At 42.9% G+C, this 27,349-nt stretch overlaps 1 protein-coding gene across 11 annotated transcripts in view; it reads right to left on the reverse strand.

The window, feature by feature from the left end:
• NHSL2 (NHS like 2) overlaps positions 1–27,349 on the reverse strand; it is a 307,579-nt gene that overhangs the window by 183,765 nt on the left and 96,465 nt on the right. Inside the window, exon 1 of one of the 11 annotated variants that reach the window (XM_043896855.1) lies at positions 11,094–11,254. The exons of 8 other annotated variants lie outside the window; for them this stretch is intronic. In XM_043896855.1, coding sequence (XP_043752790.1) covers positions 11,094–11,184 — 91 coding nt within the window. In that variant the 5' untranslated portion in view covers positions 11,185–11,254. Of the gene's footprint in view, positions 1–6,393; positions 6,520–11,093; positions 11,255–27,349 lie in introns of those variants that run through there. 2 more of the 11 variants (XM_043896866.1, XM_043896857.1) reach the window with 2 other exon arrangements.

The raw sequence follows: 27,349 nt of genomic DNA on the forward strand, positions 1-27,349 counted from the left end.
TTTATCTTGTAGTAAAATTAAATTTTTACACATTATAGAGTCATCTAGAGGATGATTCAGGAAATTCTTTATTTTCCCAATACTTATTGGGCATCTACTATGTACAGAGCTGCATGTGAGACACAAAAAAATTCAAAATAAAGTTTCTTTCCGTCAAGAGACTATAATATAGTTGGACCTTTAGATAAGTGTGGAATATTTCAGAATTTCCATATACCTTTAAGAGCCAGGCAAGTACTATAAATAAGTAAGTAAAGGAGGCTGGAGTAACATCATCATCATCATCATCATCATAAGTGGTGGGGACTGTGACAAAGTGGAGAGCAAGAGGTCCATCTAGTGGGAAAGTTGCCATCCCAATCCAGCTAACTACCACCCTGTGGGAATGCAGGGCTAGTATTACTAGATTTCTCTGTTTCTAAAAGAAGACAGAAATCTAGATTGAATGGAAAGATTAGTAATTGTGACTTGTTAGCAAATAATTTAGAAAAGAAACAAACCACATACAGACCAAACCAAACATATTCAGCCCATCAGCCACCAGTTTGCAACCTGTCCATAATGATAGATGATACATTGTTGAAATACTTACTGACAGTAAGTTCTGGAAGTGCTCAGACAAGGATGTGAGCTCCTTGGGCTGGTATGACCTGAAAAGTTTTCCTCAAGGTGGTCAGATTCAGACCGGGTTCCAAAGTGTGAGTGTGAATCTGATAGGCAGAAGGGAAGAGCACAAAGTTTTTGGAAAGGATAGACAGGTGAACCAAGAAGGTTGTAGTCAGGACTCAGAGGCAGCGAAGAGGTGTGTCTGGTTGTTATGGATTCTTGGGGGGAAGGGCAATCTCTGGCTTCTGGTTAGTCTCAGTGGAGGAGGTCTCTCATGATCACCAGAATCAGGAATCTCAGAGTAGAGGAAACAAAGGAAGATGGGAACTACTACTTAGAGAGTCTGATTCTGAAAAGCCAGTCAGAGAGTAATATTAAACACAGACAGACAGATGCCTCATCAGCAGGCATGGGAAAAGCCACTTTAGCTAAGTCCAGGGCCTTTTCTAGAATACAGCAGTGTAAAAATGTATGAGAAGTGCAAATAAGTAATGCAGGATCCTGCCTGGTGACTAGAAACAGGTCCAGAAGGTGGGACTGGATAAACCACAGTACAATGAGACCTACCATATGGGGAAGGGGGCTCTGGTCCCATACAAACACTGGGGAAAGGAAAAACAATGCATGGAGCTTTGAAAAAGTCAGCAATCCATAAAATCCTGGGAACTATTTAAAAAACACTTTAGTAAGAGCCAAGGTAAAATATACGTCCAATATTAGAAGCTAAAGGGTTAGAAACCATTCTCCCACAGGGCTCTCTGGCAGCTGGGAAATTATCTGAAGGAATGAAGGCGTTTTACCCCAAAGTGGAGGGCATAAGAACGTGTGGCATGCGGGTGTCAAGGAAAATACTATTGGCCTCGTATCGGATTATGTAACCACTAAAACAAGTGGCAAGGTAGTTAAGCATCATGGAAAAAGCACAAGGGTGGTAGGCAAAATTGTGCCCCCCCCCAAAATATGTTCATGCTCTAAGTCACTGGAACCAATGAATATGTTAGGTTAAAGAGTAAAGTTCAGAAATAAGGTTTGCAGACAGAGTTAAGGTTGCTAATCATCTGACCTCAAGATGGAGAGACTCACACGTAGTAGGTGGGCATAATGTATCACAAAGGTCCTTATAAAGTGAAAGAGAGGGGCAGGAGAGACAGAGTTAGAGAATGAGATGTGACAGCAGAAGTGGGGGTCAGAGAGATACTGGTTTCAAAGATGGAAGAAGGGGATAAAGACCAACGAATGCAGGTAGTGTCTACAAGCTAGAAAAGGCAAGTAAACAGATCCTCCCCTAGAAGCTCCAGAAGGAATGCAGCTCTGCCAACACCTTCATTTTAGTCCAATGAGACCCATTTTTGACATCTAACTTCCAGAGCTGTAAGATAATACATTTCTGTTGCTTTAAGTAAATTTGTGGTAATTTGTTATAGCAGCAATAGGAAACTATTACAACTAGCTCTGAACTCAGATGTAGGGTTTAATCCTGACTCCACTATATAGCAATTACTTGACCTTGGTCCAATCAGTTAACTTCTCTGAGCCCTAATATCCTCATCTCATCCTCACAAATGATGTCCATAATACTTACACTTCACAGAGTTGAGGTGAAGGGCAACTAAGATCATGAACGTAAAAAAGATAGTACAGGTTGGCACAGAGAAGGTGCCTCGCAATGTTCTTCTCTTTCCAATGATGCATTTGATACTTAGGACAAGTGGTGTTCTGGTAAATGTTTAAGCATTGGCTTGTAAAAAAACTGCACATGTATATACATATATATGTAAATTTACTTCTTAAGTAAGAAGTGAAATGCACAATTTATGAATAACAATGAAATAATACTCTATTGGAAATTCTATATAGCCAGTTAAATTTTTTATAATGCATTCATTAATTTTGCTGAACTCTTATATCCATAGCCATCTTACAGCTGCAAAAGAAGAGTGTAATTTCTATTTGAATGGTGGCTGATATTTTCCTTTATGTTAATGAGTAAGAAGAAAGTTAAACCATGAAGAAGTGTTAGAACTTGACAGATTAATCAGTGATTCAAACAACTCCTTTCTGAATCACATAATAGTTTCTATGTACTGGAAGCATATTTCTTCAATTTTTTTGGTGTTATTCATGAAGATGGACATCATTTCTGAGGATGAGATGAGGATGTTAGGGCTATAAACATGACACCTTTTAAGTTTAATGTACATTTTCTCCATCACTTTCTCAAGGCTAGAGTACAGTGAACAAAACAAGAATCTAAACCCTCATTTGTAGCATTCTCAGATTTTCATGTTATAAATACTCCCATTGTGGCCTATTTCAAGCAACCTATGTGACATCACCAAACTCAGAGTGGGAAAGGATGCTCAGTAGTACACCATTCAGATGCAGTAGATGTGAATCAGCTCAAGAGCACAGATCATAGTAAAATACTAAGAGCTGGTGAATTTTAAGTATTTATTATTTTTAACATAATATATTTAACTGAAGGTTTATATAATTTAATATTTTTGTTCAACAGTTCATTTTTTATTTTGAGATAATTTTAGACTCACAGAAGAGTTGCAAAAGCAGTACAGAGAACTCCCCTATATTCTTCACACAATTTTCCCTTATGTTGACATCTTATATAATTATAAAACATGTATCAAAACTGAAAAATTAACCTTGCTACAATATTATTGACTAAAGTATAAGGCTTATTTGGATTTAACCAATTTTTCCACAAAAGTCCTTTCTCTGTTCTAGGATCTAATCCAGGATCCCATATTGCATTTAGTTGGTCATTTATTTGGTAGAATGTCGCTCAATCTTGGCTTATTTTTTGTTTTCTCTTATAATTTAATTTTTAACGATGGCTGTGTTTAACAATTGTTTCATAGATTTCCTAAATATTGAACAATCAGCTTTCATGAGCCACAAGAAGCCCAAGCCAGCTCCAGCACACCACTACCTAGGAGGCTCAAAGCAAAATTGACAATTCATCTGTTTTTTCCATCAATTCCACTAATATTTATTGAGCGCCCTCTAGGGGCTACTGCTGGGGATGTGGAGATAAGGGAAACAGGCACTCCTTGCCACTGAGAAAAGTTCAGGTTAGGGGACATGACTGAGCAGTAGCAAATAGTACCCCTAGAGCAATCAGGGCTATGATGGGGGTGAAGCAGAATGTGCTGGAGTGCTCAGAGGTGGGAGGGGCCAACCCTGCCTGGGGAGGTCAAGGAAAGCTTCACAGAAGAATTAAAGGATGAGCAAGAGCTCTGCAGGTGATACACAAGGAAATAAGATGATCGTGTGAGCTGAGTCTTGATGCATCAGTGAGAATGAGCCAGTCAGTTAAGGGAGCAGAAGGAAAGCAGTCAACATCTTTCTTTCATTCTGTAAGTATTTATTAGGCATCAATTCTGCACCAGGCTCTGGAGATGCCTAAACATGTAATGAATAAGGGCACTCAAGTGTGACAAGGGTTGTAATGGTGAAGACAGTGCCTGGGCTGTCTTGAAGTTGAGGTGGTGTGTGCACACATGAAGGTGGCACCATGAAGGCGCATGAACTGGCCAGACACCTCCTCCCTGGGACTGCAAGAAGGACCTCAGAGGACGCTCTCAGGCTTCTAGCACCATTTCACCTAATGCAACCAACAGCTTTTGCCAGAGGATTACTAATGCTAGAACCTTTTTATGCAGGTACCATATGTTCATAGCACCCTCTTTCCAGCCCCTCACACCTAAAACCACATATACAGACCCCTGGGAGCTACACTTAGCAACTGACTCCTGCCTTGGGCAGATGGCATATAAATGCTCTCAGGGTGAGGTAGTGCTGACCAACACAAGGCAAGGGCCTTTGACCTGAGGCCAAGAATTCCCAGAAAAGTTCTTATGTCCCTTTCTCAACTCCCTTAGAGATACACCTCAGCCACTCTCTACATCATTATACTGCTTTATTTTCTTCATAGCATTTATTACTATCTGAAATTATTTGTCTTTTCTTTCTTTTGCCTGTTTCCTGCCACCAGAATCTCAGCTCCTCAAACATAGAATCCTTGTCTGTCTTGTCATCAGTATAACCCCAGCTCAGGGCCTGGACCATGGTGTATTCAAGAAATAACTGTGGAATGGACAAGTGAACAAATGAATGTGTGGGTGGATGCTATTATTCAGATTTGAGGGCTGCATTCCTAATTCTCTGTGGCCCAAACTCTGTCGATTTTAAATTTGTTGCCTGTCTTTGGTGCTATGAACTAAAACGTTGCCTGGCATACCAGTAAACAAAAGATGTTGCAGCCATCTTGCCACCACATTACAGCTGCCCCGACAGCTATAACACAGCCCTAAGGGAACTCAGGATAGAAACAGAATGCCTGCCATCTAGCAGTCAACTGCTGCAGCCACCCCTGACAGAGCACCCTGAAGAGACTCAAGATGAAAAAGCACAGGATACTGGCCCCAGATAGTTGAGGAGCATATCAAAGGTACGATTTCAGTGAGTCCAGACTCTTGCATCTTCCCATACATAGAAAAGCACCAAATTCCTTAATTTGAGATATCTGGTTTTCTCTTATTAATAGTAATCTTTTGATGTTCCAATTACCTGGTCTTTTGTTGCAAAAACGCCTATATATCCTGGCTCCCCCACTTGCCTCTTAGCAACAATTTCTCAGTGTTATCTGAGATGTTGTATCTGGAGTTGAAGTCCTCAGAATGTCTGCCGAATAAAACATAACTCTCAACTTTTAGGTTGTGCCTTTCTTTTTTTCCCAGTCAACAGTGCCTTGACTGAATTTGAACTTTATGGAGGAAGGAAACTGACATGCATGAAATTGAGTGATCCTCTTGTAACTGTTGTGAGAGTGTGAAAGATAACCACAACTAATATTTGTTGTGCTTACTAAGTGCCAGTTCCCATTCCAAGCACTTCATATATATTCAATAAATATTTGCCATGTCTCTACCAGTTACCACACACTGTTTAGGCATTAGGGATAGAGCAGTGAATAAAAGACAAAACGATCTTTGCTTTCAGGGAGCTCAAACATTAGCTCATTTAATCTGAAAACAACCTTAAGGTGTAGGCCTTGTGATCATTTCCATTTTTCAGATGAGGAAACCTAGGTACAAGGCTAGATCACACAGCAGGGCCAGGCAGTCTGGGCCCAGAGCCTGTGTTCTTAACCAGTAGGCTCCCCTGCCTCCTGAGGAGCTATTATATGGGGAAGTGCTTGGCAAACTTTGAATGACCTTGACAAATTTGAGTCCCTATTATTCTTGATGGGAGCATGGTGTGGGGAAGGGGCAGGAAACAGACCGGGCCAGGGAGCTCAGAGGATTCATGCAGCAGAGTGGTCATGGAGGTGCCTTTGGTACTCCTTAGGCCAGGAAAGCACTAGCTGTGTCTCTGGAGTCCCGGCCTTTTGCCGAGGGCTGTCTGACTTAGCCAAAGCACATGGAGTGAGACTGCATGAAGGAGCCTGCAAGGCCTCCTCACTAGTGTGTACTTAGCTCTTTATGGATTTTTTTTTTTTTTTTTGGCTAGAGTTCTGTCCTGGTTCCCCTTCTACAGATTTGTTGCCCTTATGGGGGCCTTGCCCCCAACCCCTTGCATGGTCCTCCCATTCATCCTCCCAGCCCAAGAGGACAAAGGAAAGTTTGGCTAACCCCCACTGGGCTTTTCTGGTTTTCTGTTTCCATTGGAACAAAGAACTGCTCACCAAGTGCCCTCTGATCTTTGGAATGAGAAAGGAAAATAGTTTATCACATGGAGTACCCCACACACATCGTCCCCATGGCTCACTGGTCTCAGCCTTTCAGGACACCCAGATTCCTGGCAGGGCTAGGCAAGGATGGTGACTCCCTTCTCCCCAGCCTTCATGAAGCCAGCGGGAGAGTGATGACTTCCATCTGGGTTGGCCTGCTTTCCACTCCTTGGGCTCCACCTGTGTCCTAGAAGGAGCAGAAGGAAGAATGAAGCATCCTCCCTCCTGCTTCTCCCACAGCTCCAGCCACACAGATGAGCCTCCTAGACCTTGGTCAGCAGATTTGCAAGTGATTCCTGTAGAAGGATGAGAGGTTCCTTGGGAGCTTGGGAAAATTCCTTAATCCCTCCAAGACTTAGTGTACTCTTCTGAAAAATGGGTCGAGGAATGCCTGCTTCATATTGTTATTGCAAGGATTAAAATTTTAAGAAATGTTTGCAAAATACTAGGCCCCAACTAGACTAGGTGGAAGAATTTAGTTTAGTCTAGGAGAGGAGATGCCATTGCTCCAGTGATGGGCCCACCTGAGTGGTAGGTGTGATAGAAGCTTTTGCTCTGGAAAGTGGAGTAGGACATCCTCCCAACTACTGGTCTCTGCCAGACTTCTCCCCTGCACTAGGCCTTCAGGTCAGAGCCAGGTACCCTTCATGGGGCACTGCTGTCTTGACTGAATGTGGCTGATGGGCAGTCACCCCTCCCCCATCATTATGTGACCAGCTTTACCATGGTTTCTTTATAGATGTTGATTGAAAATAAGAGGGCGCATTGGAAGAGATCAAGAAAGCAAAAGAGAATGGCTGGGGTGAGGACCTCTGCCCTCATGTCCAAGGGGCCTGAGTCACAAACCCAGCTGGCCAGGCCCTCGCTTTACTCCTTTAGAGATCATCATACCAGATCCCTCGCTTTATCAAAAAGCAAACTAAGGATCATGGAGCAGAAGGGTCTTGCCCAAGGTCACCTTGGCTAGACCTGTGAACTTCTATGGACCAGTGTGTTCTCTGCTTCCCCTATACAACCTGCTCCTGTGAATCCCGGGTCACTTGGTCCACAGATGGCCCAGGGCAACCTCACTGATCCCCTCAGTTTACTTGTTTATTCAGTAAGTACTCATTTGACTGCCTGCTATTCAACAGGCACCTAAATTAGAAGGTGATGTCTGATTTGGGGGAAAATTAAACAATAAAGGGATTCAGGGGGCCAGCAGAGTTGAGGATTCTTTTTTATAAGAGGGTGATGAAATAATTTATTGAGAAGGTGACATGTGAACAGAGATCTGAATGAAGTGAGGAAGTACACCCCACAGATATCTGGAGGAAAAGAATTCCAGGCCGAGAGAACAGCAAATGCCAAGATCTTGAAGCTGTGGGGGAATAGTAAGGAGGCCAGTGTGGCTAGAGCAGAGTGAGTAAGGGGTGGGCGGGATGGTGGTAAGACATGAGATCAGACAGCTCGTGGGGGGACAGATCACACAGGGCCTTGTGGGTCATTGTAAGGACTTTGGCTTTTAGTCTGAAGTAGACACCCATTAGAGAGTTTTGAGCCGAGGCGAGACATGACCTGACATGTTTCATCAGGATCACACTGACTGCTGTGTCAAGAGTCGATGTAGAGGATCCAATAACTTTATCTACCAGGGAGACCTAGTAGGAGGCTGTGCTAATATCTAGGTGATAGATGATGGTGGCACACAGTGGTAACAAGTGATTCAATTCTGGATACTATGAAGGTGGAAGTAACATGATAAGCTAAAAGAACAGAGATGGGAATGGAGAGAGAGAGAAGTCAAGAATAACTTTGGGGTTTGTGTCCTGAGCAATTGGAAAGTTGGGGATGCCCTAATTGAGATGGGCAAAACTGTAGGAGCAGCAGGTTTGTGGGGAACAGTATGGAGTTTGGCTTTGAACGTGGTAAGTTTCAGTTGCCTGTAAGATACCCATGTGGATGCCTGTGAAAGCCAGCCCAGGAGCTGCGCATCCTCCCTCCTTTCCTCACTCGTACATTCTCTAGTTCAGCAAGCATGAAGCGAGCAAGCCCAGGCACTGGGGATGCAGCTCCCGGGCTGGCCTCCCTGTCTTCAATCTCTTTCCCCACCCCCAACCCCATCAGGCTCCAGTGGGGGCCTTCCAAAGCCAAAGTCAGATTGGTCATGCCCCTGCTCCAAGCACTCACCTGGTTCCCCACCACCTCTGGAGTAAAGGCCAAGATCTGCAGCACAGCCCAGGAGGCCCTAAATGATTCACCTTATTCCTGCCACTCCCAGTCCGCCTACTCCTTACATGCCTGTCACAGAGCTACTTAGCAGGGCCTGAGCAGGCCAGCCAGAGCCATAATGCCAAGGATCTGCTCAGGGGCTACCCTGGGCTAAGAAAGGACTGCCCCCACCTCAGCTTGCTTTACTTGATTTTCCCACTGGGAACTGGCCAAGCTACCTCCTCTCACCTGAAGCCTGCCTTTCTCAGATTTTACACACACAGAGGGAACATCATTCATGGAGCTCTGAGCCTTTACACATTTGACAGTTGCTGTTTGCTCTCCCGTCTGTCTTTTAACTGGACTAGCTGCTCCTCAATGGCAGGGATTCTTTATTTATTCATCTCTGTAACCTCAGGATAGCCCTTGAATGAATGAGTTAATGAATTAGTGGTTTGATATGCTACAATAGAGATTCTAAGGGATCAGAGACAGAAGAATTCATTTGGCTAAAGGAGGGAGGTCAGAGAAAGTGTCACAGACATGCTAGTTAAGCTGGGTTTGGAAGATAAGGAAAGATTTTGCCAGGCCAAAAGTATTAGAGATGCACAACTAAATTTTACTTCTCACATTGGTCACAAACTGGCAGCCAGGAGGCCTAATATGGCTTGAAGATACTTTTAGTCTAATCTTTTTAATTGACCATGTGAGGAGACATGCATTGTGCTGGGTCACACCACAACTCTCAGCTCTGTTACCTGCCAAGGGTGGTGTGGGGAGTATGGCTCTGCATGCAGACGAGTCTGCCTTCCCTGCTCAGGGATCCCCAATGCCTGCTCACTGGCAAAAATTCCTACCACTAAGGAGAGGACAAATTTGGCTCATTCAGACTAACCCCCCACAACATGGAAGCCACATGACCATGCCAGGCTTGGCTGGTCAGTTAGCAGCCATGGGGGTGAAGACTCAAATGCTCACCAACTACAGGACCACTGTCTCCACCTCAAATCCTCCTAAGTGTGTGAGAACTCTTGTCATAATGGTAGGAGAGGATGCAGAGCTGGGGCATTGTACAGGAAGCCACTGCAGAGCCCAGGCCAAGGTTTGGCTGCCCTGACCCCCTAGTATTCAAAAGATAGAGAACAACAACCACAGAGTCCCCTCAGTAGCTCCCATCTCAGAAGGAGATTGCATTTCAGCAAGAAGCCTCACTGTGTGATGATGACAAGGCCCCCGGCTGAAGATGAGGCATGGGTATGGTTCTGTAACCAAGAGCCCCGCCTTACCCTCTTTACCTTCTAGGCAGAGAGAGCTGGCTTTCTAGGGCACCTGGGGTAGCTAGGTGTGCCAACAATGCCACAACTTTGCTGTCAGACACAGGGTCCGGGGACTGTGTGAAAATTAGGGTGAGAACAGTTGGCTCTACGCCTATCTAGCTGACACTGGGGCTCTCCCGCCTTCCCTATGTTTTCTGGTTTCAACCTGCAAGCTACAAATCCACACACAACAGCTACAGCTAGGTTTCCCAGTCATGTCAGAAACACGTACGTAACACACTGTACAGCCACAGTCATACCACACGCCATAACACATCCCCCTGTGTGCATGGTCTTTGGTCCTGGCTACAGCCAAGCCCCAGCCAGCGGCCTCTCCAGCCCTTCAATGGCTGTGCCATCTTACACTTCCTCAAGAAGGTGTTCCCACCCCTTCTCACCCCTTTGCACATGAGACAGTCTTATCTGTCTCATCCAATGCCTTCCTGATGTGAGTTGGGTGCAGTCATGCAAAAGAAACCAACACTAAAAGATAATTTAAAACTGTTTCTCTAGGACTTTGATATGTGTTCCATAAAGTTTCTTTGGTAGCAGATGCAAACTATTATATATAGAATGGATAAACAAGGTCCTACTATATAGCACAGGGAACTATATTCAATATCCTGTGATAAATCATAATGGAAAAGAATAAGAAAAAGAATAGATATATATGTGTAACTGAATCACACTGCTGTACACTAGAAAGTAACACAGCATTGTAAATCAACTATATGTCAATAAAATAAATTTTAAAAGAAGTTTCTTTGGAAAGTTTACTTACTCCATTTTACTTGCCTTTGAAAAACAGTACTAGGGATTCACCTTCCCTGAGTTCAGAAGCTCCCAAGCAGGAAAGGGCAGAAACAGGGAAGCAAAACCACACAGTCAATCCTCTTTATCCCAGGAAGCTCCCTAGGGTTGTCCCAGACACATGAAGCAGTTTAGTCAGAAACACTTTGTCTTCTCTCCTTTGCCTCCCTCATCTTCCCTGTCCTCATCCCAGATGCCTATAACTACTACATACAGGGTGGTTTCACCATGTGTGCCCCCTAACTGAATAGCCCCTTTAGACCTTCCACACTGAGTTTGGGGGCAGCCGGGCTATACATACCCCCAAGTCACTGCAGCCATTTGGCACCATGGGCCATCAGAAGTTCCATTTTTACTCAGTAACTGTGCCCAGTGATGGACACATATATACCCACACCAGCCCCTTGCCCAGCTTCCAGTACCTTTCACCCAGATGCTGCGCAAATGTATGGGACTCAGCTGCTGTCCAGGTTGGGCGAGTGCCTCCCAGCAGCCGCTCTGTTGGTCTGGCATCTCCAGGTAAGCTGAGCCTTGTCAGCCTTTGGCCAGGTAGGTTTTCAGCTCATGCAGCCCTTGGGACCAGCTAAAGCAAACAAGCCCAGTGGTGAGAATGCCGTCCTTGACCTTCTTTGCCCACTCTGTGCTTCTCTGTGGAGTCTCAGTGTAGACCAGGCCACTGAGAGCCAGGCAGAGATCGAGAGCCTGGCTTGCTAGCACACACTCCGCATTCAGCACTTTGTCCTGGAAAGGGTCCTGCCAGGCAACCTAGGCTAAATTCATACTTTGTGCCTGCAACCAAAGCTCCCTGTGTATGTATGCCCAGCTGGTTGCCAATGGGCATGCTGTGCTTGGTCCTTTCTAGATTGTAAATGGGTCCCACTTGTGCTGGGTTATGTGAAGACAGTCACTTTCAATGGAATAACATCTCCCCCTACAGCTGACTGTCAAAATCAGAATACTAAGGGCACACACCATTGTTCTTTGGTGGCCTGTTTTGGGAAGGCAGAGCGAGTCAGGCCTGACTGCTGCGTGTTAGATGACATTGGAAACCACTTAAGCAAAGCACTTGCGATTTTCATTTCAAAGCAGGTCAAACAGAGAATCCTGGCCTTGCCAGAGTTGAAAGGTGCATAAACACCACCTCATTCAAGGGTCACAAATGTAAATGCCATTAGACTCCAAGCAGCTAATGAAAGTGAAAGAGGAGGGGAGGTGTAAGAAAATGGAGGAGGGGTGGGTAACTGGAGCCCACTTGCCTTACAAATAGGCAATTAAAATAATTTTAATGTGCCAACCAGCAAAGCAGTTCTGCAGGCCCTTAGGGCCAAAGAGCCATAAGTTTGGGAGTGCTGTTGGGGACAGGAAGCCCAGAGAGAGGAAAGGACTTATTCAAGGTCACCGAACTAGTCAGTGACAGAAGCCTTGAACAGCTATTTAACAAAATGAGTCTTCACCTCATTTGTTACTTCATTCCTTCAGCAAACAAGTCCTGATCCCCATGAGATCTTAGGCATCCTCCTGTGCTGTCAGGGTCCAAGAATTGAACCAGACATGTTCTCTATCTTCAAGACAGTCTCAGTCCAGTAGGGAAGTGTCAAGAACTAAGCTTGGAAATTAAGGCTGACAGCAGAGAGCATGGGGCCTTATATGTCCAGCTGAGGCATTTGGATTTTATGCTGGATGCAGCAGAGAAGCCTTGGGAAAGTCTGAACAGGTCTCAGAAAACTGTCCTGTAGGAAGACTCACCCATCAGTGGTAACAAGACGGACTGGGCCTGGCCAGTAGGGTGGGAAGTGTAATTGGAAGCACAGAAAATGGCTGAAGAAACCAACAGTCTAGGCCTAAGGTAGAGAGTAACTAAGAAGAGAAGAGAAAGAATGAATGTGTAAGACACTGCAAATAAACAGAATGGGGCTTCCTCTGTGTGTGTGTGTGTGTGTGTGTGTGTGTGTGGGCCTAGGGTGAAGGAAATGGTTTGGCAAAAGGCAGGACCAGGGAAGAATCAAGATGACTCCAAAATGGGGTGAGTGGCTGGAATGCCAACAGACAGGAAGAAATCCCGGGGGACCTGGGTTGGGGGAAAGCGGGTAGGTGCGGATGTCCAAATGTTTCTTTATGACAGAAGCCTCAAGACCAATAGGAGGAATCTGGGGTTGTCTGTTTTATGTTATTATAGCCTCTCCTTCCCAGTATGGAAAATTGAGCCAGGGCCTCTTGACCTCTCGACTCTTCCATATGCCCGGAAGTGACCCTTGGAGAAATCCCACTCGGTGCCTCTGGTTGAAATGGTCCAACGATTAAACAAATACTAATCAAATAAATAACTAAAATACATTCTCCACCCCCACCTCTTTCTGTCCCCCACTCCAAAACAGCTCTGTGGGAAAGTCAATTTGGGAGTTTCCCACATGTGTCTATGACCGCAGCGCCACAGCAGTGATCTGAGTCAGCTACAACTTTCAAAATTCTGTATTTTCTCCTTGCATCAAAGGCAGTCTGCTGGCTGGAAGAGCCCTGATGATGTTGTAAAATAATTCCCCGTGTCACCTCAGGGGCTACCTGGGACTACTGCGCTAGCTTCCAAAGGCATGGGATACCAGGTCGAGTGGGGCCTGCCAGGCATGTGACTGAACCGCATGACCCACTTACCCCAAACCCACTACAAGGATGTTCATTTGCCTTCTGCTCCCTCTCAAGTTGCCCTTTCCTTTTCCCTCTGGAAGAGGGTGCAGTATCAGTGAGCAAGCCAGAAACACTGTGGGGTTCCAAAAATAGACGAAGACTTCCAGTCCAAGTTTTGGCCACAGAAAGGAAACTGGAAAAGCTGCAAATGAAACTGAAGCTGAAGGATACATGGAGCTCTGGAAAAAGAGTAGAGGTTTTGGAGTCCAACTTCAGTTTAAATCTCATCTTGGCCTCCTTCCAGATGCACGGTCTGGTCAGTTTTTTTCATGCATAAAACTATAATTATGATATTTCCCTTTCAGAGTTACTATGAGGATTAAACATGATAATGCACCCATAGGTCCTGGAACATAGTAAATGCTCAATACAAATTAATTTCATCTTTCACATCTCCAGCTTTTGAAGATAAGTTCATGTTGATGTATGGCAAAAACCACCACAATCTTGTAAAATAATTAGCCTCCAATTAAAATAAAGAAATTAATTTAAAAGAAAAAAATACGGACCAAGTGTTGTACCAAAATACTACCTGGTGAGAGGGGTCAGTGGGGAAGAGAGCTGAGGAGGAGGGAAAAGGAGCCAATATCTCATCTTACCAAGTGGAGATTCAAAAGATGCAGATGATAATTAATGGGACAAAAAACATAAAAAGTGTTAGTATATTGCATAAATTACTAGATTAACCAATAAAGGGATGAAAATGGTGATAGAACCATATAATGGTGACAAATTCTCAGCTAGCTTAGCAGGAAGTCAACAGATAATATCCCCAAATTGGTAAATGAAGGAATAAAAGAAGTGTTTATTTAGAGAAATGAGGGTAGATACAGGAAGAAAAGAAATAAAGTTGGCTGCCCTTCCAGAAAGGGGACTTTGGTGGGATTCTGGCAGGGCCCTGTTATTTCTTTACATGGGCATGTTCCACTTTGATTACAAAAACTCAACCAGGAATAAGATGGAAAGTCTGGAGCAATAACCATGCCCACCACCTTAAAGAATGGCCCATAGCATTGCAGCTGCCATATAGTCCAGCTTTAGCCCCCTTCCCTGCATGTTGTGCATACCCCTCATGTGAGGGAGACCAAAGCCTTCCCAGAGACATTAAAAAATAGAGACATTACTTTGCTGACAAAGGTCCATATAGTCAAAGCTATGGTTCTTCCAGTAGTCATATATGGATGTGAGAGTTGGACTATAAAGAAAGCTGAGTGCCGAAGAATTGATGCTTTTGAACTGTGGTGTTGGAGAAGACTCTTGAGAGTCCCTTGGACTTCCAGGAGATCCAACCAGTCAATCCTAAAGGAAATCAACCCTGAATATTCATTGGAAGGACTGATGCTGAAGCTGAAGCTCCAATACTTTGATCACCTGATGCGAAGGGCTGACTCATTGGAAAAGACCCTGATGCTGGGAAAGATTGAAGGCAGGAGAAGAAGGGGACGACAGAGGATGAGATGGTTGGATGGCATCACTGACTCGATGGACATGAGTTTGAGCAAGTTCCAGGAGTTGGTGAAGGGCAGGGAAGCCTGACGTCGGACATGACTGAGGGACTGAACTGAAAGGCTTCCCAGGTGGCGCTAGTGGTAAAGAATCCATCTGCCAGTGTAGGAGACATAGGAGACATGGGTTTGATCCCTGGGTTGGGAAGATCCCCTGGAGGAGGGCATGGCAACCCACTCCAGTAGTCTTACCTGGAGAATCCCATGGGCAGAGGGCTACTGTCCACAGGGTCACAAAGAGTTAGACATGACTGAACAACTAACACTTCACTTCTTCAAAGTGGGGCAGAAACTTGATTAGGCCAATTGCTCAAATAAGCTCACTTACAAAGGTGCAGCGATGGCAGTCAGAGCAGCATGAGGCACAGGCCAACTTGAGGAGCCTTTTACAGAACATATTCTCTACTGGGATGGGCCTACCTGTGGAACTGGGACCCCTGGGTCCCCAATTCGATGTTGAGTTCACACTAGCTGACCATAGGTAAAGTCCCAAAGTGCCAGGATATGGCACATATGGCTATGCAAGCAACTCAACCCTCCTATAGCCCTGCCTGCAAGGAGTAAGATCTATGCCAACCTCCAGCCCAGAAGGGGCCCACCACTCTCCATCCCACTGCCTGAAACTTCTGCCTGGAAGCTGTCTTGAGACTCTTTCCTTAAAAATTCATTCATCTAGAATCAATTGACACCCAATAGGAATGCAAAGATCACTTCAAGGGAGAGTAAATTAAACCTTTATTCACGTTCAGGCAGAGGGGTAATTAGAAAAGTGCTGGGGGAAAATTTTACCTGTGTGACAGTTTTGCCCAGGACCAGGCCAGGACCAGAATACCCTGAAATACACATATGAGCACATGCACATACACACAGCCAGGGAATACACACCCACACAGAGATACCTCCTATGATCTCTGATAAACCCTCTTCCCTTTGTAAACTCTGCCATGGCAGTTCTGGATAGTTCTTTTCTCCTTCTACTTTTTTCTTTAACAGTTTTATTGAGATACAATTCACAATTCAAACTATTAAAGTAGACAATTCGATGGCTTTTAGTATATTCTCAGAGTTGTGTGTCCATCACTACAGTCCATTTTAGATCATTTTCATTATCCTGAAAGAAACCCATACCCATTAATTCCCTATTCCCGCTCCCCGCACAGTCCCTTGTTGTTCAGTCACCAAGTTGCATCCGACTCTTCACAACCCCATGGACTACAGCATGCCATGCTTCCCTGTCCTTCACCATCTCCTGGAGTTTGCCCAAGTTCATGTCTATTGAATTGGTGATGCCATCCAACCACCTCATCCTCTGTCGCCTTTGTCTCCTTCTGCCGTCAATCTTTCCCAGCATTTTATATACAAGTTCCTTATCACGTATATGATTTACAGACATATTCTCTCATTCCGTGGGTTGTCTCTTCACTGTCCTGATGGTGTCCTTTGAAATGAAAGTTTTTCAATTTCAATAAAGTTCAATTTATTTTTTTTTCTTTTGTGTCTTGTCCCTTTGGTGTCACATATAAGAAACCACTGCCTAATCCAAGGTCATGAAGATTTACACCTATATTTTCTTCTAAGATTTTTACAGTTTTAGCTCTTACATTTAGGTCTTTGATCCATTTTGAGTTAATTTCTGTATATGGTCTGAAGTTAAGGGTCCATCTTCATTTGTCTTTGCATGAGGATTCTCATTCCTTATTTCCAAGGAAAGCACCTTAACTGAGAACTGGGTCTAGGCAAAAAAATCATGACTCATAATAATCACAAAAGTCATTGGTTATGTCTCTACTAGGTACTCACATATGCTTAGTCATGTCTGACTCTTTGTGACCCCATGGACTATACAGTTTATGGAATTCTCCAGGCCAGAATACTGGAATGGGTAGCCTTTCCCTTCTCCAGGGGATCTTCCCAACCCAGGGATCTAACTCAGGTCTCTCACACTGCAGGAAGATTCTTTACCAGCTGAGCCACAAGGGAAGCCTGCTCACATATGCTACCTCTTATTTTTATAGCAACTCTTCAAGGTAGACCTTTGTACTATTCTCATCTTATAGTTGATCAAAGTGAGAGAGATGAACTTGTTCTACTTTGCACAACTGGCAACAGGCAGAGTCAAGATTTGTGTAAGGTCTGTCTGTCTCCAAAGCCTAGACTCAAAGTGTTGCACCAAGCTGCAGAAATAAGCATTGTAATAGTGCTTGAGAGATGCTGATTGAATGATTCGTTAAGCCCCGTTGTTGACAAAAGCTGATGTTGCATAGAAAGTGATCCCAGGGTAAGCTAAAAGGCATCAGGACTAGGAGCAACTTAGCAGAAAAATGAGCAGTAACTTCAGCATTAAATACGGATGCACCAAAAGCTTCTGGCCTGATATAGGGGTGCCATTCCACTCTTCCATGACTGAGTAAAATGTTTAGCTTGGAATCTCTTTCTTCTAGTCACACACAGAGTGAGGTTAAAGATTTACAGTAGTCTGTTGGGCCTGGAAATCCATGAGGATTACCTGATAAGTGGTTTTGAGCAGAGTCCTGGCACCACATGAGGGCCCCATAGCTGGGATTAGGTATAAAGCCCTCAAGGGCAGGGGCTGGCAGGGCCAAGGGAGGGATCTGACCAAGACTGTAAAGGAAAACACTGTAATAAAGGGCCTGAGATGCATGGACATCTGAGAATTGGTTAGTAAAGAAAAGCTCAAAGCAAAGTATCAGTCAGTTCAGTCGCTCAGTCATGTCCAACTCTTTGCGACCCCGTGAATCACAGCACGCCAGGCCTTCCTGTCCATCACCAACTCCCGGAGTTTACTCAAACTCATGTCCATTGAGTCGGTGATGCCACCCAGCCATCTCATCCTCTGTCGTCCCCTTCTCCTCCTGCCCCCAATCCCTCCCAGCATCAGGATCTTTTCCAATGAGTCAACTCTTCACATGAGGTGGCCAAAGTATGGGAGTTTCAGTTTCAGCATCAGTCCTTCCAATGAACACCCAGGACTGATCTCCTTTAGGATGGACTGGTTGGATCTCCTTGCAGTAAAGCAAAGTATAAAAGATGTCTAATGATTTCTTATCTATTTTCTAATAATAATAATAATAGCAGCTTTTTATGTGCTAGGTACTGTGCTAAGTAGTTTACATGTATTAACTCATCTAATCCTCATGGAAACCTCATAATAGAGATACTGTCTTTATCTCTATTTTACATATGAGAAAACTGAGGAAGAGAGGTTAGGCATCTTGCCCATGGTCACATAGAGAGTAAGCAGCAAAGGTGGAATGTGAATTTAGGCCACCTGGCTCCAGAGTCTGTGCACTTATGCTATTAGGCTATATAAATACAAGTGGAATGTAAACAAGGGAGGTGGGAGAAAAAGGCATGGTTGCCTCCTTCTAAAAAGTTACATTATGATTTCAGAAATTTCCTACTATCCTCCTAGTGACCTCTGGAGTGCTCTGAAAATTTTTGAAAGGTTTACCAATAAAAAGTGGTACCACAATTAGGGCTGTGGTTTTACCTCATTGGAAAAGAGCAAGAAAGAGAGATCAATTAGTCCAAAAGTTTCCAAGGTCACCTAGTATGGGCACACATATTCTTGGAGGACAAACACTAATTAAGGTTTGTAAAAGAACTTACTGTGTATAAGACAATGTTCTGAGAACTTCCATGAACTTTTGAATTTAATCATCACAATAATCATTTGAAGTAGGTATTGTTATTATCCTCTATTTCACAGATATGAAGATTAAGCACAACTTTTTTCAAGGTTACACAAATTATAAGTGGCAAAGTAGATTTAAATCTAGGAAGTCCATCCCTCCATCTGGGATACCTAACAGCTATGCTAAACTGATCTTGCCAAAGCCTATGAGGGAGGCTGCTACAAAAGGAGCCAGACTATAACATTATCCTGTTGTCCTCAATCCCTTTCTTGTTTTCCAACTTGTTTTAAGCCTACTTTTAAAAGTTTCTTGTGTTGATTTCAGCAGGTTAGCAATTTTCATAAGCATCAATATATCCTGGCCTCAACCCATCCCAATAGCACTGTTACACAGCTGTACTACTCTTTTCTATTGGTTTATCATACAGAAAAAGCAATGGCCTATAATTTTCCAGAAGAAAAAGTGCATCTCAAGTGTCTACATTATTTTCCTGACCCTGCCTCTATAATAGAGTAGAAAGACAACAGGCTTTAGGGTAGACAGATCTGGTTTCAAATCCTGTTTTCTATACTTCCCGGCTGAGAGGTCACTTTGCCTCAGTCCACTCCTCTAGTATCACACTCCTTCAGCTCCCAAGTCCACCTTCCTCCTCCTCTAGTGTCACACACATACTGAATTCCTGCATTGTTCCAGGCACTTGGAGGCAGGGGACAGAGTAGAAGGAATAAGACAGGAAAACAAATTTAGGGTGTGATAAGAAGTCCAGTGTGACTGAAGTATAGAGGAGGTAAGGAGGACTGAGACCAGAGCAAGAGTCTTGAATGCCTCAGACAAAGGGGTTAAAGTATATTTGAGAGGTAATGGAGCCTTTGAGGGTCTTCATACAAGGGATGACACAATCACAATGGACATTTACTGAGTACTTATTCCAGGTTAGGCATGATTCTTTACTAAATCCTCATGACAGGCTTGTGAGTAGGTATACTATTTTTCATGTTTTGCAGATGTGAAAACAAAGACTCAGAAAGATGGACTCACTTGCCCAAGATCTCACATAACATATAAATGACGGGCCTGGGACTAAATCTATATAGCTGGATCCTAGAGCCACATGAGGCTCTGTTCTTTTGAGGTAACTTAATCAAGCAGGCTTGTACACAGTAGACTGGAGGAAAGAGGGGAATACAGAGACCGCTTAGGAGGCCATTGCAGTCATCCAGGCTCTTGAGAGTTCCTTGGACAGCAAGAGATCAATCTAGTCAATCTTAAAGGAAATCAATCCTGGATATTCATTGGAAGGACTGATGCTGAAGCTGAAGCTCCAATACTTTGGCCACCTGATGCGAAGAGCTGACTCATTAGAAAAGATGCTGATGCTGGGAAAGATTGAAGGCAGGAGGAGAAGGGGATGACATAGGATGAGATGGTTGGATGGCATCACCGACTCGATGGACATGAGTTTGAGCAGGCTTGGGGAGATGGTGAAGGGCAGGGAAGCCCAGCGTGTGTAGTCCATGGGGTTGCAAAGAGTCTGGCACGACTGAGTGACTGAACAACAACAGTCATCCAAGAGAGGAGGCCAGTGAAATGGAGTCAGTAGCACAGATGCTGAGAATACAGTGTTCTAGAACCAGGCAAATGAATTAATGTGGGAGGTAGGGGGTTTTAGTCTAGCCCAGAAATGTCAGGGGCAGAAGGTTTGTCCCCCCCATGTTCTTAAAAAATAAGGAAAATTGTCAATGGTTTAAAACAGGACAGTTTAACATCTGGATTTCGGTCTTCTCTTAATGAACCAGAGGATTTGGCAGCACTAGGCTGGTACTCCCATGGGGCACCAGTGGGCTGGGATCCAGCAGAAGCTTCTCTCTTGAGATAGAGAAGCATGCCCCAAGGCCCTCTGGGACCTGCTTCTCCACCTTACCTGGCTGGCCAACAGAAAGCCTGAAGCCCCTAAGCTCTGAACTCTGTTAGGCTGCAAACCCAGAGACTGGGAAGAATAAAGATTGTGGAGGAGGAGTTAGTTTGGGAGAGGAGAGAAACATTGTCTCTGTAAATAAAGAAAACTCATGGCCAAGAGGAGATAAAGCAGCTACAGGAAGTGGGGGCAGGGAATGGGCCTTGAGATGACAACTGGCATGACAAGAATGGACAAAGGTCAAGGGGTTATCAAGGGGTCCAGGCTTTTTAAAGAAGCGATTGAAGGCATTTATTGATGGAGAGGGGGAAAAGTCAGGGAAGAAACAGAGAAAAAGGCAGGAGTGGGGATGGCTATGTCTAAAATCCAAAGGTTCTGGCAAAAACTAAGAGGCCATCCTGCAGATGTGCTGGGAACCTGTGGGAGGAGGGAGGTTGTACTCAGAACAGAGAATTAAAGAGTGAGGTATCTTGATAAAAATGTATCCATGAATGATGAAAAGGGTAAATTAGAAGAGTTCAGAAGGATAGGAAACAGAGAAGCCAGTGCACTGCCATGGGTATGGTCTCAAAGCAATCATTTTGCAGTGTGCCTGAACTTCCTTTGCAAAAGGCAAATGGAGGAGTATCCCCAGGGAACAGATAGGTTGGTATCTGCCCCTCTAGCCCTGTGGCACTGCAGCCAGGGTTTGAGGTTGCCAGATTTAGGCACAAAGGGGCAGTGGCTGCCCAGAATCAAGACACACATGGGCTGGACAAAGGGGAAGAGAAGTAAAAGCTGCTAGGGCTACCTCTTCTCTCTGGAGTCCTGCACTTCTTTAAATCTCACCATTCCCTTGATAAAGTGGTCAGTTTGAGTAGGCCAAGGAAAGACACAATTGGAGAGAGGTGTTAATTTAGATGAAGATATCTTTCTTAGTAGCACAGACTTACTGCACTTTCCATTGAGGTAAGAGTTTCCCAGTCTGACTGGTGTTCAGAATTCTATGCCTCAAAAGGAGAAAGCAAGGCAGAGAGAGAAGGGAAACAATCTCTCCCAAATGATCAGCATGGAAGGGGTCACGAAGGCAGTTAAATATCATAGCACTGTCACAATCTGCTTTTGTACATTTTTGGACCCAGCCTGTATGTTTCTAGAGACCAAATGAGGGGCTATTTTGGGCTCTTACCAACATTTAGCCAAGACAGATTTTCCAGGAAAAGATTACAATGAAATTTCCAAACCATAGTTGTATCAGCAGCAGAGCAGGCCCTACATAAGTAGTTCCTAGGGATATAGATTATTTTTGCTGCTCCAGGGATCAGAATGCTTTACACATATTAATAACTACAGTTGCTTTCCCTTCCATTTAATGCCTGATTCTATAGGACAGCTGCTCTGCAAAACAACAGCATTTAGATGATAAACTTCAGATTATTTATTGGGTTTATTTTTGAAATGTCTTACATTATAACCCCATTTCACTTTTTGTATGCTTTCTTTCCTTCTAAATAAAATCTTGTGTTTGAGCTAATTGATTCTAGTAGAGGTAATATGTGGAGAAGGAGCCCCCACCAATTTTTTCCCACTGGAAATATGTTAGGTAGGGATGTGGGACTTCCAGAATGGCTCTGTGGGAAGCTGGTGTGACTCCCCAGTGAAACAACCATTTCACTGGTGAAAATTATTTTTAAAAACAACCATTTAAGGTCTCTGGAGATTTGCCCTCAGGGCATACTGCAAGTAGAGAAACATTTATTCAAGAAAATTTACTAAATCTTGGTAAGAACAGTGAATCTGTGGCATTTGAGTCATGATGTGCTCCAATTCCTTGCCCCACCCCCATCAGCTCCATGTTACAGAAGCACTGCTCTCAGCAAGTGTGGCCAAGAAAACAGGGCTCCCATTCCTCTCAGCTTCCAGTCTAGGGGCTAAAGTTTCACCTCAAGAGCATCTCTTGTTTCCCCTAGCCAGTATTTCAGGAGCTCTCTTCTGGGTGGTCAAGAGGACTGGACTGCCCTCTCCCACCCAGCCTTAACTCAAAGGGTAGAAGAAGTTTTACCTCAGACACAGCAGGCCAAGAATATTGGGCCCTCAGGCATCCCACCTCAGTTCACTCATAGGATAGAGAAACCTAGGAGAGGCAAGCTAAGACCAGAGGCTACCATCTTCTCCCCAGCACCCATTCATACAGCAGGGATTAATTCTCCAGGGGAGGAGGGCACAGTCTGCACTCACAGCCTCAGTGAAGTGGTTCAGAGTTTCTACCCAGGGTTGCCGACAGAACATAAAGACAGAGAGCTCCATAGCACAGTTCTACTTTAATGGGACTATTTAGAACAGAGCATGGAGTTTATGGAGATTTCAGTGGCAAAAAGTTAAGAGGGGGCTGGTAGTTTGATGAAACTAGTATTAATAATAGCAAGAAAAATGGCAGGCCAGCCAAAAGGTTACCAGGAGAAAAGACAGCCAAGAAGACCTCTCTCATGGGATTATCCTCATCCTCGTGGATTTGGAAGGTTGTACACATGCAGCTGCTTCAGAAGCAATCAGAGAAGGACATTGAACAAACTTGAAAACAACCCCCAAGCCACACAGCTATAAAGCAGCAAAGGGCACAAGTCTCACTGGCTCAATGCACTCATGCACAATCTCTGACCAGGCACTGCTTGAGCAAGAAGTCAGACTTAAAATCAAATCATAACCATCCCTAGTGGTCTGGAAGACTGTGCCCTCTCAGTCTTCCAGAGAGCAATGGAAAAAGTAATTCTAAGCTACTAGGAAGCTGAATGTGGGGCATAACTGTAAACTCCTTGAACTGTCAAAGCAATCTCCAAGCCATATACACACAATCAACTATAAAGATAGATCAATAGAGATTTTTCCATTTTAAGAACAATGAAAAGAATAAGGAAGAGGGTGAGGGGAAGTTGGAGGACGAGAAGAAAAAAATGAATAGAGCCTAAGAGAAATGTAGGATACCACTAAGTGCACCAACATATATATAACGGGAGTACCAGGAAGAAAGGTGACAAAGAAATGAACAGACAAAATATTCAAGGACATATTGGCTGAAAACAATCCAAATTTGATGAAAAATACTTATATACACATTCAAGAAGCTCAATGAACTCCAAGTGGGATAAAGACAAATAGATCCTTACCCAGACACATCACAGTTGTTGATATGTTGAAAGGCAAACAGAACATCTTGAACACAGAAAGAGAAAAAAACTTACCACACACAAGGAAACTCCAGTAAGGGTAACATCTAACTTCTCACCAGAAACAATGTCAGACAGAAGGAGGTGGGATGCCATATTCAAAGTGCTGAAAAACCTTTAAAAATTTAAATCCAACATAACTATCTTTCCAAAATTGAAGGCAAAAAAAGACTAAAAAAGTCCAATGCTACCATATCTACCTTACAAAATAACAAACGTAGTTATTCAAACTGAAAGGAAGTGATACCAGACAGCAATTTGAATTCACACAAATAACCAAAAAGTTCCAGTAAGGAAATAATGTTGATAATGATAAAAGACAATATAATTACATATTCCTTTTTCTTTCTTTTCTTTACTAATTTAAAAGATAATTTCATATATATCTATAAAATAGTATTGCTTGTCTTATGACATATAGAAATGTAATCTATTTGACAATAACAGAACAAAGGAAGTGGTTGAGAATAACGCTTGCTGGAGGAAGGAAATGACACCAGATATTAATTCAAATCCACAGGAAGAAATGAAGAGAAGCAACAATGGTAATTTAAAAAGTTAGCACTTTTAAAACTCTGCACATATATTTGTGTTCTCCTTGGGCTTCCCTTGTAGCTCAGTTGGTAAAGAATCTGCCTGCAGTGCAGGAGACTCAGGTTCGATCCCTGGGTTGGGAAGATCCCCAAGGAAATGGCAACCTACTCCAGTATCCTTGCCTGGAACATCTCATGGACAGAGGAGCCTGGTGGGCTGCAGTCCATGGGGTCGTAAAGAGTTAGGCATGACTGAGCGATTAACACTTACTTTCTTCTATGAGCTTCTTTAAAAGACATAAGATTATATAAAGCAATAATTGTAACCATATATGGTGGGATTTGTAACATATATGCACATAACATGCACAACAATAATAGCACAAAAAAGGGGAAGTCATATAAAAAGAATTTTCTGTGTCTACTGAAATTAACTTAGTAGTAAGAAAATATAGTTTAAAAATCATTAAAGAAATTAAAATGCTACACTAAGAAATATTTACTGCAAAAGAAGGCTGTAAAAGAGGAACAGGGGAACAAAAAGCAAAAATGGCTTAAGGAACCTCAGAAAACTAAACTGATAGTAATCAGAAGGAAGGAAATAATAAAGACTGGAGAGGAGACACATGAAGTAGAGAATAGAAAAGCAATAAGAGAAAAATCAACATATTCAGAAGCTGGTTACTTGAAAAAAATCAACAAAATCGACAAATCTTTAGCTAAATTGATGGAGAGAAAATTAGAAAAGACCACTACTGCTGCCCCAATAGAAATAAAGAGGAAAAATAAGAGAATACTATGAATAATTGTATGACAACAAATTAAATAACCTAAATGAAATGAACAAATTCTAGGAAAAAAAGTTTTAGGACTTCCCTGGTGGCTCAGTAGTCCACCTGCCAATGCAGGAGACATGGGTGTGATCCCTGGTCCAGGAAGATCCCACATGCCATGGAGCAACTAAGCCTGTGCACCATAACTACTGAAATCTTCATGCCCTATAACCTGTGCTCCACAACAAGAGAAGCCACCACAATAAGAAGCCCGCACAACTAGAGAGTAACACCCATTCTGGGCAACTAGAGAAAAGCTTGTGCAGCAATGAAGACCCAGCACAGCCAAAACTGAGTGACTTCACTTTCAAGATGAAATAGAAAATCTGAAAAGACTTATAACAAGAGATTGAATTAATAATTTAAAAACTTCCTACAAAAAAGTCCAAGCCCAAATAGCTTCATTGATGAATTCTACAAAACATTTAAAGAAAAATCAAGACCTTCACAAATTCTTCCAAAAAACAGAGGAGAAAAAAACATTTTCAAACTCATTTGTGAGGCCATCATTATCTCAATATCAAAGTCAGATAAAAGCATCATAAGAAAAGAAAACTACAAAAGCCCTTTGAATATAGATTCAAAAGTCAACAAAATATTAGCAGATCCAATCCATTAACAAATAAAAAGAATGATATGCCATGAACATGTGGGATTCACCCAAGAATTTAAAGTTGCTTTAGCATCTGAAAACTAATTGAAATCATTAAAGGAGAAAAACAACATGACTATTTCAATAGATTCAGAAGCATTTGACAAAATCTAACACCCTATTGTGACTTTGAAAAATCACTCAATATGAGCTGGAGGAACCAACCATTCTGACATCAGGCTATATTACAAAGCTACAGTCATTAAAACAGTATAGTATTGGCACAAAAACAAAAATACAGACCAATAGAACAAGACAGAAAGCCAAGAGATTAAACCCATGTACCTATGGGCACCTTATCTTTGACAAAGGAGGCAAGAATATACATTGGAGAAAAGATAGCCTCTTCAATAAGTGGTGCTGAGAAAACTGGATAGCTACCTGCAAAAGAAGGAAACTAGAACACTTTCTAACACCACACACAAAAATAAACTCAAAATGGAGTAAAGATTCAAATGTAAGGCCAGAAATTATAAAGTTCTGAGAGGAAAACATAGGCGGTATACTCTGACATACATCACAGCAAGATCCTCTTTGATGCACTTCCTAGAGTAATAGAAATAAAAACAAAAGTAAATAAATGGGACTTAATGAAATTTAAAAACTTTTGCACAGCAAAAGAAATAATCAACAAGATTAAAAGACAACCCTTAGAATGGGAGAAAATAATTGCAAATGAAACAACTGACAAAGGATTAATTTCTAAAATATACAAGCAGCTCATGCAACTCAATACCAGAAAACAAACAACCCAATCAAAAAATGGGTAGAAGATCTAAACAGACGTTTCTCCAAAGAAGACACACAGATGGTCAACAAACACATGAAAAGATGCTCAACATCACTCATTATTAGAGAAATGCAAATCAAAACTACAATGAGGTATCACCTCACACTGATCAGAATGGCCATCATTTAAAAAATCTACAAACAATAAATGCTGGAGAGGGTGTGGAGAAAAGGGAACCCTCTTGCACTGTCAATAGGAATGTAAACTGTTACAGCCACTATGAAGAACAGTATGGAGATTCCTTAAAAAACTAGGAATACAACTACCACATGACCTAACAATCCTACTACTATATACCCTGAGAAAACCATAATTGAAAGAGACAGATGTACCCCAATGTTCATTGCAGCACTATTTACAATAGCTAGGACATGGAAGCAACCTAGATGTCAATTGACAGATGAATGAATACAGAAATGTTGGTACACATATACAACGGAATATTACTCAGCTATAAAAAGAATGCATTTGAGTCAGTGCTAATTCTGTGGATGAAACTAGAGACTATTATACAAAGTGAAGTAAGTCAGAAAGAGAAAGACAAATGTTGTATATTAACACATACATATGGAATCTAGAAAAATGGTCTGATGAACCTATTTGCAGGGCAGCCGTGGAGACAAAGACATAGAGAACAGACTGTGGACACAGTGGAGGAAGGAAAGAGTGGGACAAATTGAGAGAATAGCATGGAAACATATACATTACCATATGTAAAATAAACAGCAAGTGAGCATCTGCTGTGTGACAAAGGGAGCTCAACCCAGTGTTCTGTGACAACTTAGAGGGGTGGATCAGGTGAGAGATAGGAAGGGTTTTTGGAGAGAGGGGATAAATGTATACCTGTGGCTGATTCATGTTGATGTGTGGCAGAGGCCAACACAATATTGTAGGGCCACTGTCCTCTAA

Source organism: Cervus elaphus, chromosome X, assembly GCF_910594005.1.
Source record: "Cervus elaphus chromosome X, mCerEla1.1, whole genome shotgun sequence".
In the NCBI taxonomy this organism is placed as follows: Eukaryota; Metazoa; Chordata; class Mammalia; order Artiodactyla; family Cervidae; genus Cervus; species Cervus elaphus.